The sequence below is a fragment of the Amyelois transitella genome, chromosome 5, assembly GCF_032362555.1.
Source record: "Amyelois transitella isolate CPQ chromosome 5, ilAmyTran1.1, whole genome shotgun sequence".
NCBI lineage: Eukaryota > Metazoa > Arthropoda > Insecta > Lepidoptera > Pyralidae > Amyelois > Amyelois transitella.
The window spans coordinates 6,594,732-6,613,999 of NC_083508.1; the positions used below are offsets into that span (position 1 = coordinate 6,594,732).

General features: G+C 36.0%; 1 protein-coding gene across 2 annotated transcripts; it reads left to right on the plus strand.

Moving 5' to 3' along the window:
* Nucleotides 1-955: 955 nt before the first annotated feature.
* On the plus strand, nt 956-19,203 carry LOC106131886 (hyccin). Of its 2 annotated transcripts, XM_013331150.2 has the most exons (9): nt 956-1,037; nt 1,160-1,251; nt 1,329-1,550; nt 2,461-2,626; nt 2,747-2,841; nt 3,554-3,771; nt 5,653-5,900; nt 14,892-15,008; nt 18,038-19,203. In XM_013331150.2, exons 3-9 carry the CDS (start codon nt 1,353-1,355, stop codon nt 18,499-18,501), a joined length of 1,506 nt encoding a protein of 501 aa, XP_013186604.2. In that variant the 5' UTR covers nt 956-1,037; nt 1,160-1,251; nt 1,329-1,352; the 3' UTR covers nt 18,502-19,203. The 2 variants fall into 2 exon arrangements, with proteins under 2 accessions (XP_013186604.2, XP_013186605.2); XM_013331151.2 differs by lacking the exon at nt 956-1,037 and having other exon boundaries at nt 1,044-1,251.
* The last annotated feature ends 65 nt before the right edge of the window (nt 19,204-19,268 follow it).

A 19,268-nucleotide genomic window follows, 5' to 3' on the forward strand; every position in this document is an offset into this window, starting at 1 on the left:
GCCATGAATTCCCGCAAAAAGAAGTTTTTGTAGTAACTTTGTACTTTGTTTGTAAATATAGCATCAACCTGGTCTCCACCATCCATACTTAAAGAAACAAAATCAATAAAATTAAGAAGATTAGTTGTGGTGGACCGTTGTTTTAGGAAACCGTGTTGCTCTTCAATGAATAATGATGATAACACATTATAAACTTGAGTGTGTACCAGTTTTTCAAATATTTTCATAAAAATACATATTTTAGAAATCTGTCTGTAATTCTTTATGTCACTTTTACTACCACTCTTGTGAATAGGCGTGATGAAAGTTTGAATAATTTAGTCAAAATTATAATTATTTTCGGACTTATTATATATAATGAATAATTTATAATTTCAGTATAGCGACGCACATAAACATATGTGAATATAATATATTTGACTTAAATTATTAGAAAAATAAATCAATATTCCCAGTAAAATCCTATTTTGGGAACGTTGTCAGACAGACAGCGATTACTGCAAATACATATTAATACAATAATTCCTGCAATGTACGCGGGCATGGTGCTATTGGTGGTGCTATATACTAATTGCAGCCCTTTGGGGGATTGATTTGTTTACATAAAAAGTAACCTTAACTTCAGCTCGGGTATTTAACAACATCCACACCAAATTTCATCACGGTCCAGCAGTTTAGCAATAATCTCAATCATACGGTATTGATTATATTTGATTTCCAAACACTTTTTATCAGAATGACATAGGCGACAGATAAATTATTGTTAGAACTTAGTTAGCCAAGATAGTTATGATGCCCGATGTAGAACTCAATCATCGACGTACTAAACTTTATAGTTGTACAACTGTGATCGGAAATGAACAATCTTAACTCACTCATCCATCGATAAAAATTCTTCTAAATGAACAAGTGAACATCTCTAGTCCGCCATGTTGGTAACCCGGTTTGTTTATGTAGGTATGTAGGAAAAGTATATACGTAGGGCACTCCCATAGGATAGTTAATCAGAGCGCTAACCTAGCCTAATTCTTAGATAGGTACCTATTAAATATTATCTGTGAGCCAAATCAAAAATTTAAAAAAATAAACTAAGTCCCTACATATAATTTATATTTAACTGTGACTAAAACAATATCCATAAACATTTAATTAATTTCAGGATGTGTTTTCCGACTGGAAAATGGAAATAATTGATTGGAACTGAAATCTCCCGAAGCATTAAATATATTCGATCCACTTTTTCTGTACAAGGTTCATTTTTCTTGCTTTCAAATTAAATAATACCTCGTCAAAGTGTGTGCCCCAATCTTTGTAATGCATTTTTCCAGGATAAATTTCGAGTGAGTAAAGCAATGGCGGAATGGGAACATTTAATCAACGAATGGTTATCAGAATATTCATCACTGCAAGATAACGAAATAAAGAGCTTTGCAGCTGAACATGAACACAATCATGAAATCGCAACAGCTCTATTTAACTTGTTTTACAGTGGTAGCGAAAATGATTCAAATCCAAATATCAAAGCGGAAAATACTGCACAGTTTGAAGAGGTATGTGCTAGGTACCTAATGAATTCTTTACTTAAATTTGTAATACACCAAGTCAAGACAAGTTTAAATGGTAAAGCTTGAAACGGGCCACCGCCGGAGAGGGGGGAGGGGGTAACCCCCCTCCCGTGACCCCCCCTTGCCGGAAGCCTATAGTTTTTTTTTAGGAATTTTTAAAGTTTTCATATAAAGTCTGCTAAAGGTCATTAACCGCCAGATGGGCAAGGGGGGAGAAGTTAGAAGGGATGAAAGGGGTGAAGGGGAGTTAAACCTAACCTAATCTATACTAGACTTTTTTGACTCAGTTTGAACGCTCCGTACAAACTAATTATGTAATACTAAATTAACACAGTTTACAATGACAAACTGAAAATATTGTGTTGGGTTTAGTGCAATTTTAGATTTTCAAAAATTCATATAAAAAAGGGGGGTTTCCGGCAAAAAAACAAGCTTGGGGGGTCATAAAAACCGTCCCCCCCATTCCCAACCTCCCTGGCGGTAGCCCGTAGCAATATTAGGTGCCAAGCTTTTGGAGCCAATTTTCACCACACATGCTTTCCATATAATCTTATACACTTTAAAATAAATCAAATGGCATCGAAGAAACAGAAGAAGAAGAAACTTCTGGTTGCCTGTCCGCCGAAAATGCAAGGTGTTCGGTCTGCCTAGCTTTTTGGATCGAGGCTTGATCACCAATGTTTATTATTTCATTCTAGTGGCCTTGCTTTGCCTGTGGTAGATACATAGTTATAGAAAAACATTTCAATGTCTAGTTCAATGTTTCTGATGATCAGCCCCTATAAACAATTAAAGTTACAAACTTTACCTCTTTATGACAGTCTTATACCTAGAAGTATAAATAAAGATCAATCAATTATATTTCAACATGATGTCAGACTTTCTTTAATTTCAGATGTTGGAAAATGTGTGCACTCAGTTGTTCAGTTTTTATAGATCCAAAGAGGAAGAGTTGCAGAGATTTACACTTCAGTTCATTCCAACACTTATTTTTAATTATCTTAGCTCAGTTGCCCTTAGTAAGAAAAAAGCCTTTAGGTGCATAGAAACACTTCTGATAGGTAAGGTTCATGCCATTTTAGTAAATCATTAATCAAATAATCTTTTTAAACTTTGTCTATTAATTTATTGCACTTATTCCCTATTACCTATGTTTTAAGACTTACCACTTTTTATTACAGGTTTGTATAATTTTGAAGTGGTTGATGAAACTGGAAAACCTAAAGTTGTATCATTTAGATTGCCCTCTTTGGCCCAACCATCGATATACCATGAGGTTTGTGAATCTTTATTTCAACTAATAAAAATTTCGTTCATTATATAATAAAACTAGCTGTCAACAGCCACCTGCTTTAAATTTAAATATTGTTGTTTCCATGGGAATTTTCAGCAGAATATCTATGTTACTCCTGAAGGTTTATTCCATCTCATATACATACATACATATAATCACATCTATATCCTTTTGGGGGTATACATACCCAATAGCCTTGAAAAGACTGATAGGCCATGTTCAGCTAAACAGCTGAACATAGCCTATCAGTATCAGACTTAATAATAGAATTCATATTCACATAGTGATAGGTTGCTGGCCCATCGCCTAAGAGAAGAATCCCTAGTTTATAAGCCTCTTCCTCTTCCTGAAACAGTAACCAATCATAAACAAACTTTCGCATTTATAACATCACTACATAGTATAAAGCATAGTCACTTCCTGCGTTTGTTCGTACGTCTGTATGTTTCTATATGCTTAGACCTTATAACCACACAACGGTTTATGAAGCAGTTTTTTAATAAGTAGAGTGAATCAAGACAAATGTTTATATGTACAAATGCTACCTGTGCGAAGCCCGGATGGATGGCTAGTTAATAATAAGCAAGATTTGATTATGTGGCCATCAAGTCTTTTCAAGACCATTGGCGTAAAGGGTGAAGACTTGATATATGTAGAAGATTTGATTATATGTTAAAAATTCAAAATGTTACAGCCATTGTCATTGGGATCCCAATTCCTAACTGAAAATGCTCTGAGACGTTGGGAAGAATGCAACACAAAACTTGTAAGCTGGGGACCGCTTTCCCAAGTAGATGCCATAAATGCGCAGAATCGCCTCAAGGTTATGGCTGCTTTGCTCTTCATTTATAATCGGCAGCTGAGTTTATTACCAAAACTTGCACTGAGGCATTTTTGTATTGCAGCCTCCAGGTAAATCTTATATATAAAATTCTCGTGTCAATGTTTGTTTCCGTACTCCTCCGAAACGGATTGATCGATTCTCATGAAATTTTGTGAGCATATTGAGTAGGTCTGAGAATCGGCCAACATCTATTTTTCATACCCCTTAGTGATAAGGGTTGTACACCCTTAACATTTTTTGTTTAACTAGGAATTACTAAAAAAAATATTTATAATGGCAAAACAACGTTTGCCGGGACAGTAATCTTATATATAAAATTATCGTGTCACAATGTTCGTTCCCGTTCTCCTCCGACACGGCTTGATCGATTCTCATGAAATTTTGTGAGCATATTGAGTAGTTCTGAGAATCGGCCAACATCTATTTTTCATACCCCTTAGTGATAAGGGTTGTCCACCCTTAACATTTCTTTTTACTATAAATTACTTAAAAAATATTTATATGGCAAAACAACGTTTGCTGGGACAGCTAGTTATGATCTAAATATCTAAATACATATATAAAAGAGGATAATGAATGACTAATTAACTTACATGTCCAAAACGAAGGGGTGTAGAGACTCTTAATTTGGCATGTTGGTTTCTTAAGTGGTCTAGGAGTGCACTAAGAAGAGTTTTCTTAAAATTACTAGCTGTGCCCGCGACTTCGTCCGCGTGGAATAGTTATTTTGGGCATCATATTTTTTTTTGCAAACATCCTCCTCGGCTTTATCAATTATAGCTGCTAATTGTTATGCGACTTGGCGACGACTTGGCCCACATCATTACCCGCGACCGAACGGAGACCGTATATATGCGTTTAGGGTGAGAGGTTGTGCGTTTGTGTGCTCGTTTGTGCAAACCAATGTTAGCATATATCTCCAAAACTACTGGTCCGATTTTAATGCGGTTTTCACTACTGGATTTAGATTTGATTGGTGCATGTTCTTAGATAGGTGTTACGGTTACAAATCACCAGGATGCGCTGCAGTATACAATTGTTTACATAAATGAATGTTAGCATGTATCTCCAAAACCACGGGTTCAATTCATACAAAGGAAGTATTATAAGTAGAATGATACCTATCTATATGTAGAAAGTAGGATAGAGCAGGGCGATCGAAAGATGCGGGGTGAGGGGTCACGCGTATTAGAAAGAACGCTGGTTCGCCGTATTAAATGTTTCGCTGCAAATTGCTTATAACGACTATATCTCAAAACCTATTCGTCTGATTTATATACTGCAAATGGCAATTTTAGTCTACATGAAAAGCCGAAAGTAATAAACATAATTATTTGGATAAGGATTAATACTGAATTAAAGAAAATTGGTTTCAAAATAACTTATGAAAAAATAATCTTAAAAAATTAACATTAAAGTGGTACTGTAAGTAAACCTTAAGAGATAGATACCTATATGCTCTCGCGGACTTTTTTGTGGAAAAAAATGAGTACTTCACATCTTTTGTACATTGTTTTACTATATCTTTGTTGGTTTGCGCAGCGTTCGCGTGATGGAAAGCTCGCAGATGGCCGATTCATTCAACTTTCACCTGCATTGTTGACGTTTCCCGTAGGAAATCCGGGATAAAATGTAGCCTATAGCCTTCCTCGATAAATAGACCATCTAACAGTGAAAGAATAATTCAAATCGGTTCAGTAGTTTCTGAGATTAGCGCGTTTAAACAAACAAACAAACAAAACAAACTCTTCAGCTTTATAATATTAGTATAGATAATGTTCATTATAATATTAAATTCCCACCATACATAACGAAACTTAACGGTTGTTTTCCCTTTAACGCGCGCGGAGCGAGGTCGTACTCTACTTAAACATAAATCAATAAATTAATTTGAAAATGACTGTTACTTGTAATGTTTAATTACTAATTTCAAATACTGGCATTTACAGAATAGTCACCCAAGGATTCCACAAAAAAATTGGTAGCTCCACTGTGAAATCAGTTCCAAGAATTCCAGTATCACCTAACTTTCTGTTGGAATTGATAGAAGGGGCATACTTTGCAATGTTCAATGAATTCTACACATTAGCCCTGCAAGCAGTCAAAGATATCGATCAACGAGCGCAGTACGAACTGTTTCCTGATGTTATGTTGGTTACTAGTGCCGTAATTAATTCCCTTAAAAATAATTCTTCAGGTAAGCATAGAGTTTTCATAAGAAGAGTTTTAAAAATCTTAAGTATGAGACATCGCCGGCATCCACCTGTGTTAGTCCCGGTTGCGCCCTCACCTTTCTGGAGAGGAGTCTGTCTTGTGTTCGTCTATGACATAAGTTTTAACCGGCGACTCTCGTGTAACCTCCGGAACCTTTGCAGGGGAACGTAAATACAGATATAAAATTATTACCTACAGTTTATTGAAAAAAAGAGATTATTTTTTTAAATAGGATTCAAGGTATCGCTTATTGACATCATTCTTGATATGCCTGGCCAAAAATTAAAGAGACACTGATGATTACCTGAATGATAAAAACATCAGGCTTGAGCATGGCACAGGAACCTCGTAAAGAATTGGAGTAGTCCTATTTTTTTTTAATGGTGCCGGGAACCACACGGCACCTACACCACACTTTTGATTTGAATCTAAATCAAAATTCAATACACTCTGTTCGATCTGCAGTCATAGTTTAAAAACTCTTACGGGTTGAAACAGCGTGCACTGTGATTCCACTAGATTCACACAGAAATGCATATTTAAAAATAATAAATATTCCATCAAATTAATACGGTCTTTATTGCCAATGATTACCTACTAGGTAAAACAGTTTATTGTTCTATGACATATAACATAACAAAACAGAAAGAGACGGTAATCAACGATGGCCGAACTGGGCCCGATAATAATTGTCGATCGAAAAATCGTCGTCTCTCATTATTTGCATAAGAAGGAGAGCCTGCGACTGCCAGACTTATGTCATTTTATTAAGGTTGAAAGTTTGTCTGACATAGGTCGTGTGCAGACAAACTTTCGACAGTTTAAGAGCAAAATAAATTTTCCCTTACTTTTCTTACAATTCTTACAAATAAAACAACTTAACAAAGTGCTGGATACCCGTGCATATCGCGGTGCTGGCATTGACTCGGACCATTTACTGGTGATATCCCGGATAAGGGGTATCTTCAATCGCTGGCGGCACAGGGTAAGGGAGCAAACCAGCGCTTTGGAAAGAGTAAAAGTAGAAAATTTGCAAGATATGGATGTAGGTAAGAAGTATATTAATAGACTGAAGGATGAATTTGAAGATTTAGATGAAATGAGCGATATTGAAGATGGATGGAAGGAATTTAAAGAAAGAATTGTGAAAGTAGCTGTTGAAGTGTGTGGTGTAAGTAGAAGAAGGAAAGGAAAAAATCACAAAAATGCGTGGATGAGTAAAGATGTGCAAGAACATACATACATACATACATATGTTCACGTCTATATCCCTTGCGGGGTAGACAGAGCCAACAGTCTTGAAAGGACTGAATGGCCACGTTCTGCTATTTGGCTTAATGATAGAATTGAGATTCAAATAGTGACAGGTTGCTAGCCCATCGCCTAAAAAAAGAATCCCAAGTTTGTAAGCCTATCCCTTAGTCGCCTTTTACGACATCCATGGGAAAGAGATGGAGTGGTCCTATTCTTTTTTGTATTGGTGCCGGGAACCACACGGACAAGAACTTGTGCGATTAAAGAAGAAAGCATGGCTGGATTTGTTAGCAGCAAAAGCTAACTTAAGAATGCAAGAGGTTATAGATGAAGATGTGAATGAAGCACGTAAGGAATATAAGAAAATGAAAGATTTGGTTAAGAAAGCTGTGATTAGAAAGAAAGAAGAGTATAAAGAGGATTTTGATAAAAGGCTATCAGAAGACTATCAGTCAAATCTGAAAGTATTCTGGAAATCCGTAAGGTCAGCCCGAGGAAATACTATAACCAGAGAGCTGACTAGGATCAGATGCCAGGATGGTAGCGTTGTGAAAGGAGAAGAATGTGTACTAAAGATATGGAAGGACTATTTTGAAAGTTTATTTGAAAAAAAGGAAGGAAATAAGAAAGATTTCTGCTATAGCGAAGAAAAAGAGAATGAGATGGAAGGCGAAATTGAAATGTTCGAAATTGTGGAAGCACTTAAGAGTATGAAAGCGGGAAAGGCTGCTGGGTGTGATAGAGTGTCGGTCGAGATGCTTAAAGCAGGAAAAGGCGTAGTAGCTAGTCAGTTGTACTGCCTTTTCAATTTGTGTTGGAGAAGCGGCCGAGTACCAAAAGATTGGGGTAAGGCTGTTATCGTGCCACTTTACAAAGGAAAAGGGTCACAGCTGGACTGCAAAAATTATCGTGGTATAAGCCTGCTTAGCGTCGTCGGCAAATTGTATGCTAAGGTATTGATTAATAGAGTCAGGAATGAAACTGATGACAAAATATGGGATGCTCAAGCGGGATTTCGAAAGGGAATGGGATGTACTGATCAGGTCTTTTCCTTGCGGTGCATAGCCGAAAAGTTTTTGGCCAAGAGTCAAAAAGTCTATTGCACATTCGTAGATCTGGAAAAGGCCTATGACAGAGTTGAGAGGAATGAATTGTGGTCAGCATTTTCTATGCATGGGGTGAGCAGTCTCTTAATACGAGCACTGAAATCCTTATATGAGGATTCGAGTGCTTGTGTCAGGATAAACGGAGCGCACACTGAGTGGTTTAAGATTGAGAAAGGCGTTAGGCAAGGATGTGTTGCGTCACCGTGGCTGTTCAACCTATTTATGGATAGCTGTTTGACAGATTTGAAAGAGTCTAAAAGTGGATTAAGGATGAATGAGTTACTCGTCAAATGTCTGCTCTATGCCGACGATCAGGTTATACTGGCGTCATCAGCGGAGGAGTTACAGGAGATGGTAAACTGTATGCATGAAGCTTTAAAAGAGAAAGGAATGAAAGTGAACGTAAGTAAAACTAAAACACTGGTTTTTGAAATGGAGAAAGAAATGACAGCATGTAATATTTTGATTGGAGGAGAAAAAGTGGAGCAAGTGAAAGAGTTTGTATATCTAGGATCAAAGTTTACATCAGATGGCAAGTATGATAGTGATATTGAAAGGAGAGTGAACGCGGGGAACATGGTGAATGGAGCTTTGCATGCCTTTATGAGCAGTCAGAAACTATCCAAAAAGGCTCGACTGGCTGTGCACAGGGGCGTGTTGGTCCCGACATTAATGTATGGGAGTGAAAGTTGGGTATGGCAAAAGAAGCATGAAAGCAGAATAAATGCAGTGGAAATGAGAGCGTTAAGGAGTATGATGGGTGTGAAATTGAGTGACAGGATAAGGAACAGCGTGATAAGGGAATGTTGTGATGTGAAGGAAGATGTAGTTACAGGAATAGAAAAGGGTATGTTAAGATGGTTCGGTCATGTGGAGAGGATGAATGAAAGCAGGTTGACTAAGCAGATATACAAGGAGAGTGTGGAGGGAAAGGTCGGAGTGGGAAGACCTAGACGAACGTATCTTGATCAAATTAAGGACGTCCTGGTAAAGGGTCAGGTCAAAAGTACCCGAAACCGCCGAGCTTGTATGAAGAGAGTTATGAATGTGGACGAAGCGAAAGAAGTATGCAGAGATCGTGGCAAGTGGAAAGAGGTAGTCTCTGCCTACCCCTCCGGGAAAGAGGCGTGATTTTATGTATGTATGTATGTATGTAAAACAACTTAATTTGTTTTCATCCGTTTCTTATTCCGGACCTCTTATTCAATAAACTTTACAAATTAATTATTCAACGGTTTCTGTTCGTATAACATTTCACACTACACAATATATAATAGGCTATTTGACAAAGTTCTAAAAACTATCTTAGGGTATTTATTTGTTTATAAGGAGCCCTACAAAAATACTTTTCTGCCTTTATTACAGCTATTTTATTAAAAATTCGAAAAAGAAAATGAAATATTCAAATATGCCGCTAAAACGCGACTTTTAGCAATATGGCGGCCATGGCATGCAGTGACGTAAATTTCGTGTAAATATCATACAAAGCATGTTGGTGTTTCGAAAAGTTTTGATTTTCTCTTGTTTTATTTAACTTGTGCCACGTCATATGTGTGAAAATTATTAAAATGAGTTCCTATAAATTTTGTGCAGTGCCTCAATGCACTAATACAACAATAAAATCTCCTACGAAACTGTTTTTTTCTATGCCGATGGATTTGAATATTCGCAAGAAGTGGTTTCAGATCATGATCTAAGATCAGTGGTTACCAAGATATACTTACATTGATGTTTTCACATTCCTCAGTTCGGCAGCATAGAAATCTGGATTGTCTTTGAAGGAGACAATCCAGATTTCTTCTTCCAACCATTAAGTATTGCGTCCACTTTTTGTAGGTTTCGACTGTCAGCTTTCGCGGAATTGGTTTCCATTATTAAATACCTATGTTATCTGAGTAATCCTGAGCGATCAAACACTTATAAAATCTTGAAAAATAATAGCGAACACTAAGGAACGGTACGATCCACAGTCTGTTTATGGATAATTGACGTCATAATAGAAATAGCCAATCACGTTCGTTTTTAGTCACGTGACAGCTGCATATAAAAACCTAATTTTCTGAGACGGATTTTGTTTAAATAATGCAATATTTTTATCTCGTGTTATTACAAATAGCTCCAAAAGAATAATATTAAGACTGATGACATAAAAGAAATGTATATTTTTAATACAGTCAAATAGCCTATACGGCGTACGAGACAGCTGATGCGCAGAAAGAGATCGCCGTGGACCGATCATGCTATTTCACTCGCACCAACGTACATGTACATATATTAATCGCGCGCACCCTGGAGTAGACTTCAATGTGCCTGAGGATATAGGCGAACCATCGAACGTGACTGGGGGTTGTGGAACTATTATTCGTATAGTTTTCTGAATAACATATGGGTCTTTCTACGTTAAAGGAGCATCTGATATTAAGAAGAGTGGCACGATATAAATATTAGAAATAACATTTTTTTCCAATAAAGAACTATGTAAACAGATATTTTGTATACTTGTTGAAGATGGCCAGTTAGTTTATCTATTTTTACAAGAGTTTTTACGTACCAGGGGAGATACAGGATCCAGGGTAGATACATGAAGGCCAGGGTAGGATACTTTACCTTACAGGGGAAATATACATTGAAAGAAAAACAATTTTATTCATCAGAATAGACTTTAATATTTAACTTTTTGTGATAGTTTACAACTATAAGAACAGACCTCATTTCAATACAGTCTTTTAATGTTACTTTAATTATTAGGACATAGAAAACAAAATTACTTAGTATCTACTAACAAAAATCACAGTATTTTTTTCTATTAGTTCTTAAAGAAAATACTTAAATTATTTAATGGCACAAGTTGCATGTAATGCAATGTGATATAAGAATTTAGAGCATGAATACTTTGTTAAATCATTAACATAAATTGGAACTTCCATTTAAAGAAATAAAATAAAAAGATAACAAATGAGATCATGGCTTTTCAAATACGTTAATACTTTGGTGAAACTCATAATAAATATGCTGCATTTCATTTTGGGGGTTGGTATCTTTTCTATAATCTGGTCCCATGAGATGAAAGAAACGTTGTTGTCATCAATCCTGAAATAATTTTTACCAGTGTTGTCACAAATTTTACAGAATATTACTTGATCTTCATTATTTTCTTCAATCCCTGTGCACATAACTACGTATCGATATTCTGTGTCTTTATGTAAAATTCTCACCAAGACAAAATCGCCATTGTTGAATTTATTGTTTAAACCAGAAGTTGAAGGTTCGTCTTCAAGTTGGCTTGCATATTCGGAAACAGTGGCATAAGGCAGAGAAGATGTTTGTAGCTGCTTTGACAGTCTGTAGTTGATTAATGGCTCGTCGTCAGATTCAGACCCATACACATTGTCAACATTAAGGCGCGGTCTCGTATTCTTTGTTGCAAAATCCATGGTACCAAGCACAAAGTGATCGCAGGCCTCAGGATTGCAGAAGCAACTCAAGCTCTTCATCGTTAAGCGGTTGGGTAGAAATTACTTGTTTAAGTTTATAAATATGGATTTGACGGCCTCTGTGGCGCAGCGGTAGTGCGCTTGTCTGCGACCCCGGAGGTCCCGGGTTCGAATTCCGGCCAGGGCATGATGAGAAAAGAACTTTTTCTGATTGGCCTAGATCTTGGATGTTTTTCTATTTAAGTATTTATTTTAAAATATAGTATCGTTGAGTTAGTATCTCGTAACACAAGTCTCGAACTTACTTCGAGGCTAACTAAATCTGTGTTATTTGTCCCGTATATATTTATTTATAAGTTACTTGAAGGACCTTTATGGTACCTGAGAAAGCTTCCAAATCTCATCATCGTCACTAATAGTCACCACTTTTATATTGGGACAGTTTTTTTTGGAGGGCGTTCGTGAAATCTTGTTTCAAAAATGTCGTTCCCAGCTTCAACAATTCTATCCGCAGTTCTTTTGCACCTCCCTTGCCGTGACCAGCTTCTTTTCTGAACGTTCCTCACGAATTAGATTTTATCGGGGAGCCATGTTCTAAAATAAAGAGATGTTACAGTTTAAAGATATTAAATATGTTATTCGTGGGATATTTTATAGCCACACACATAATTATTTTAGGTCAAGCCTGCCCAAATAGGCAGCAAAATAGCGTATAAAACTCCGAATATAAAACTACTACATAGTGTAGAAGTAACGTACACCATGACTAAAATTTAAAAAAAAACGTATTTATGTTAACAAATTACTCTTTTACGAATGATAAATATGTACAATACTAAGAAAGGAGTGATATGGTACTTCTGTATTTACCCTGGAAGTAAGGTCTCTACCCTGGCATTTCATGAGGCAGGGGAAATATGGCAGGGTAGAGACGTTTTCATTGAAAAAAGGAAACTATCAGAAAAGTTTGTACTCTTACGCAAAAACAAACTAATACGGTAAACTAGGCAGAAATTGAAGTAATAACAAATTACAAACAAACTTTTAGTATGAATAACAATTCAATAAAACTTACCAGTGGAGAGACGGCACTGACTGACACATCCGCGTGAGACGAGTGGCGTGGTCGGACTATCGGCCAATGAGGGCACGCGATTCGCTCGGACGACGGTTATAGCTAACTTAACTTTGAAACAAATGCCCCAAGATTTAAATTTGCTACACCTTCGCACTTTAACGCCATTTTTAAAAGGACCAAAAATGTCCAGGGGAGGAGACATAAAATACGAGGGACAAAACTTGCGTTATTTTAAAAAAAAGAAATTATGTTTATTTTTGAGTTGATTTAAGTATTCAAAACGATTGATTACGCATCTTTTTAAAATAAATAAAGCTCTGAACAGGATGTATAAGAAATGTATTAAATTTCAAAAACTCTTTTACAGAATAGTAAAGGGACAGGCCAGGGTAGATACTTTTTTATCGGTTAACATGAAATTATACCCAAACTAAGCCAATTTAGATATTGCAATTAAGTGGCTTCATAGTATTTGTTATTTACTATAATTTATTATTGTCATTTCCTTCAAATTTTCAAATAATGTATGATTTTTTAATGTTGCCGCCTCTTGTCCCTCTTAACGTAGAATCACCCATATATAAAAGTCAGATTTTATATTATGACGAAAGTAGATTTATAAATAATCATACTGTAAGGGTGTCTGGAAAGGAGTTGTTACCGCCCGAAGTGTCCGCCAATGGACGAGGCGGTTTCTAATATGATTGTAAGTTAAATATATGAAAACTAAGTTTTATGCTATCACAAATTTGAAACATAATTTTACTCACGTTTATTGCCTGTTAGGTACCTGCCAAAGCCGCCACGACCCAGGTTGTATAGGCTGGGTTTGCTTATACCTGTTAGGAGACATGCATAGAAGAATTTTCAGCTTTTATAATATAACGAAGGTCTGGCCGTCGCGGGCTAACGCACTCTAATTTATTATGGAATGATATCTAAAAATATTTCTCTATAATTATATTATAGAGAAATATTTTTTAATGATATTTTAATATTTTGTATACACTCCTCCACTATCAATAACATCTAGCAAGCGTCGTCGCATGGATGATACAATATTAAAACAACACTGAAGTGTTGAACTGTTCCGCAAATGTTCTGGTCGGTATGAAGCCATTATAATCGTACTGTTCCATCATGGACCTCCGCTGTGTCGCGTTGATAAGCGGACGACGGCCGCTGCGCACTCGACTTTTTACGCTACCCTCTTGATGATATCTTACGTTACCCAACGATTTGCAACGTTTATTGTGTTATTTGTGTAAATGTGAGAGTGGCATCGGTGACTGCAAGCTATAAAGTTTTGCGAACTTAGACTGCAAATATGAACGCGAGCGTACATAAATCTATTTAAAATTGCCTATCCATTAAACTTTATATTTTTTATTATTTTTATTATTTTTATTATTTTTTATTATTTTTTATTCATATAAATCAATTAATCTGAAAAATGTATTCTCTCGTCCACATTTTTATTTTAAGTTTGGATAGTTGTGAAGTTGACATTGTTAAAGAAAATGCTGCAGTGCAGTTTGTTACCGCTTCTTCTGCACTGACGCTTTAGAAGCGGCAGTAAACTTAGTTTTACGTAATTTATTTGACGTCAACCAAAGTTGTGAAACCAAAAGATATGGCAATTATTATTAAGTGATATGAAGTGTCCCATAATAATAAATAAAAATTTTGAATTTGCATTTTGTACCATTTTCACCATGAACGTCAATTTATAAATATAGACCTTTAATAAAAATGTTAGAATATTGTTTAAAATACATTAATAACATAAAATCATGCATCTTTCTCGAAGAGGTAGGCAGATACTACATCTTTTCACGTTGTTTAAAATACCTGTAACATACAGGGCATATGATTGTGGGGAGGGAAAATTTTAGGAGCATAAACAAAATTTTAATAATCAACCATTAAGTACTCGAAAAGTCACAGAACTCGACCAAAAATAACGGTGGCCAATTGCCATTCTCTCTCATTACCACACCTCGATTACGCCAACAAACGATGCACATCAAACAGATCAACTTCCGTGCTGGACACGTGTTTTGATACGGTAAATTCTATATGAACGTTTTTATTAATTTCAGGCCAACCATGCGATGGACCAATGGGCATCAGTGTAGCATTATCTCCAGCGACAACCACAGTCACCATGTCTAAATCAATGATAACAAATGCTTCATTCCGAACCAAAAAGTTGCCAGGTGAATCACTTATTTTACTCAAATTATTTGTTGTAAGGGTGAGTCCAGGAACTCGATAGAATTTACTTTTAATCTATCCTAAAAAAACTTTCTTGATGTACAGATGATCATCACACATTTTGCATGCTGCCAAATGAATGTTCATCGTCACATTCTTGCGAATATAAACTATGGATTAAGAAGTTGTTAAATATTGATTCACATCCAAACCAATCATTACTAAATGGAATGGTAAAAATGTTTGACGACGATTACTGGAAACTGACTGTGAAGGAAAATGACTATTTGTCTACTGACGAGACAGACAGCTTTGAGAGTGAAAGTTTCAGTACAACAGACAAAACGGATGTTATTTCGAAAGTATTCATATAAATAGTAAAGTTATAAGTTAACTTCAAAAGGTGACATTTGATCAGTAATAATTACATAAATCAGTGAATGTGTTATATGTCACACCATGCACTTTTTAATTCTCACTATTTAAACGGATTTCCTTGTTTCTTTCTTTTTAAAACACGGATAAATTGAATTTACCATAGCGTTGAGAACCCATGGTTCACTACCTAACCTAGGTACTTACTTACATAATGAAACTCACAGGTTATTAGTTTTACATTCTGTTTGTCTCAGGAGAACCAATCCTTTATGAAAAGTTTAACAACTCTACATGAACTTCGGGCCTACTTACCTTTAATAAGGGATATAATATGTGAAGGCAATTTTAGTAAACTATGCGTTTTACAGCATTTGAATCCGCGTCTAACGCGTTTCGCCATGAGCTCTGGACTAGTCGTGAAGCAAAGCGTGCGAGTGCGTGCGAGTCTTAAAATGCGGGATCGTTTTCTTTCCCTTAGGGTATTTTCTTCTTATTCCACTTCTTTTTCCTCATGTATACAAGCTACGTGATTTAATCTTACTACCACCTTGTTCTTGAAAATCTACTACAAGGATGGTCTCCCTTTTTTCCGTTCTTCGGTATTGCAGTAGATTCCTCAGCAAAGGCGGTCGCGGGCCCGTCTCCGCCATGTCCATCTTTTCACTAATATCCTAAATATCTGAAACCCTTTTACTTCACCACTTTGTTATTCATTTTAAAATACGTCACATAATTTTCACACACGTCATCTTCTGCGTCTTTAGATGTACCTACTATATACTACTCTGTCAAGAAAGTAGCAGGAAAAGATCAATAATACACAAACTGTTTGTTATTCATCCAAATTTATTTTATCACCTTCAAAATATGCTCCTTTAGAAACGATACACTTACGCCAACGAATAATCCAATCATCAAAACATTTTTTAAACGCTGTTTCCGGAATTGAGGTCAGTTCTCGCCGCGAATTCTCTTTTATGTCTTCTACCGATTGAAAACGGGTGCCACGAAGTGGTAATTTGAGTTTAGGAAAAAGAAAAAAGTCGGCTGGAGCCATATCTGGTGAATATGGTGGTTGCTCGATGGTATTTGTTGAGTGTTTGGTTAAAAATTCGTTCACAATGATGGCCTTGTGCGAAGGTGCATTATCATGGTGCAAAATCCAAGAATTTTCTTTCCACAAATCTGGCCTTTTTCGTCGGATTTGCTCTCTTAAACGCCGCATAACACTCAAATAATATTCCTTATTTACCGTTTGACCTTCCGGCAAGAATTCCGAGTGCACAACACCGCGATAGTCAAAGAAAACAGTCAACATGACTTTGACTTTTGAACGACTTTGGCGTGGTTTTTTCGGTTTCGGTTCAGTTGGAAGGCGCCACTCCGAAGCTTGTTGACTAGTTTGCATGTCAAACTCGTAAACCCACGTCTCGTCACCAGTAACAATGCGTTTCCAGCGACTCTCATGCGATTGAGTTTTTGAAAAAAATTCAGGTCTTTTGGGACTAGCCGAGCGGCAACATGTTTCATACCCAAATTATTAGTTAAAATGGTACGGATCGACTCGTGAGATACAGAAAGTTCGGTGGCTATCTCTCTCAAAGTTGAATGAGGATTTTCAGTCACTATTTCCTTCACTTTTGCGATGTTAACTTCAGTTGCAGACGTTGATGGCCTACCAGAGCGAGGCAAATCTTCCATCACATCTCGACCGCTTTTGAACGCTTTGTACCACTCATAAGCACGAGTTTTTGATAAAGTCGATTCACCGTAAGCCTTCTGTAACATTTTCAGTGACTCCGAACACGATATTCCATTGGCAATGCAAAATTTAAGACAAACTCTTTGTTCGCTGTTTTTATCCATTATGAAATTAGCAATACACACTAGATATGATATAACTAAAAATAGCACTGTATTTAATGTAAACAACAGATGCAACTCAAACTCCGCGCCACAATGGAAAACAGTTGTGCCAATCTAACAACAACAAAAAAAACAAAAATTTGAATTTGGGACCATAAATAAATAATCCATTCCCGATACTTTTCTGACTGAATGTAGTCTATTATACTTGTTCATCTATTTTAATGATTTTACCAAACTGTAACAATGTTGTTCTACCAACACATTACTCATTTCCAATCTTTAGGTATCTATCTATAGTCAATTAGTCACTTTAGCCACATTTCTAGCTAAATTAAGCGAATTCTTTTTTTTTATTATTTCAATGACTCAGTATTATTACTTCGCAAACCGTAATAAAAGTAGGTGCAAACATATAGTTGGTCATGTATTTTTATTTGACTTGCAGATGGAAAATTATTTTTGAAATGAAATTTTAATAAGAAACTCGCACTGCACTTTACTGAAATTATGACTAAACATATTTTTATTGTGTATTTTTCTGAAAGGTATGATTTAATTACAATGAATAGAATATAAAATACTTTAGTTTGTCAAATATCAAAGGAATGTGCGAATTCGTCACTGAACCCTTGCGAACTTATATATTATGCAATATTATCTTGTAGAATGCCAATTGTTTCTCGTCTTTGTCCTACAGACGACAGATGTACGACAATGGTTTTACAAGTTTCCTTTTCCGTTTGACTTTTTACTTTAAAACACGATGTGCAATTGTTTTTTTCAGATGACATCCCAATTCAAGCGGGTCAAGTGGTCCCTACAGAATCGACAGACATGTTAACGTCTATAACTGAAGAAGGAGAAACAGACTCCACGCCAATTCAAAGAGGCGCCGCAGTGCGAAATTCTAAACCGAAACTCGGTTCCTTCGGAGTAATCGGGAAAAAAGGAAAAGATACAAAAGACAAAAATGCTACAGTAGATAAAAAAGTCACAGTGAGAGATTCTGCCAAAGGGATTTGGAATTCGTTCGGTGGTGGCGGTGGCGATGTTGTAGATGCACAACAAAAAGCAGGTTCGACGGACGGCTCAACAGAAGCCAATGGCAGTTTGAAAGATGACAAAATGTCAATGAGTTCAATGCAAAACAGCACAGACAATTCTGATTCCCGTTCTCAAATAACTTCTGATTCTTTGGATCTTGATACTACGCCCAGATTCGCTGCTATGCAAGTCAGTTCTGTATGATGACCATTTGATTGTTTCTCCAAAATTGTTAAAGGTAGACTTTTGATGTTTCTTGTTGTCTGTACTTAATCACGTTGCATATTGCAGATACTTTGGAGTAAGGGGTTTCCTTCACATCATAAATTCTTTGACTATTATCATATATTCCTAACTCATTTAAAAACAAGTTATTTCTTATCGAAATATTAACTAGATTATCGATCGAACTGACATTCAAAATTGACAGTATTTTTTTTTTGTTTTACGTTGTCACTACAAATTAAACTTTACTTTGGTTGCCCAGTGTATTTATCTATTAAAATTATTAAGTCTTTATCTTTTGCGGGTAGACGGAGTCAATAGTGACAAGATCATGGTAAACTGGATAAATGTTTGTTAAATTTAATGCATGTCTAATAAATCTAGACTTTGTTCCATTGAAATAACACTTACCAAATGTCTGTAACAGATCGTTTTAATACTAAACGTGAAATCAATAAGTGACTTGTCTTTCAAAATACCGTACTAGTTTCTTACTGACATACAATTTTCTTTTCAGTTGAAATTATTGTTTCTTCCGATTGATTTTCATTGAATACTACTTCGTATTATGTTAACTGTAAGGTGGTAGATATAGTTGTATATCAGTGGGAATATTTTAAGACAGCGACAATATAAATTATGTTTTAATATTATTTAAAATATATTTTGTTTTTACTCATATGATATTTTATGCAATTCGAAATATTAAGTTCCTTTGGCTTACCTACATCAATCAGAAGTATAGT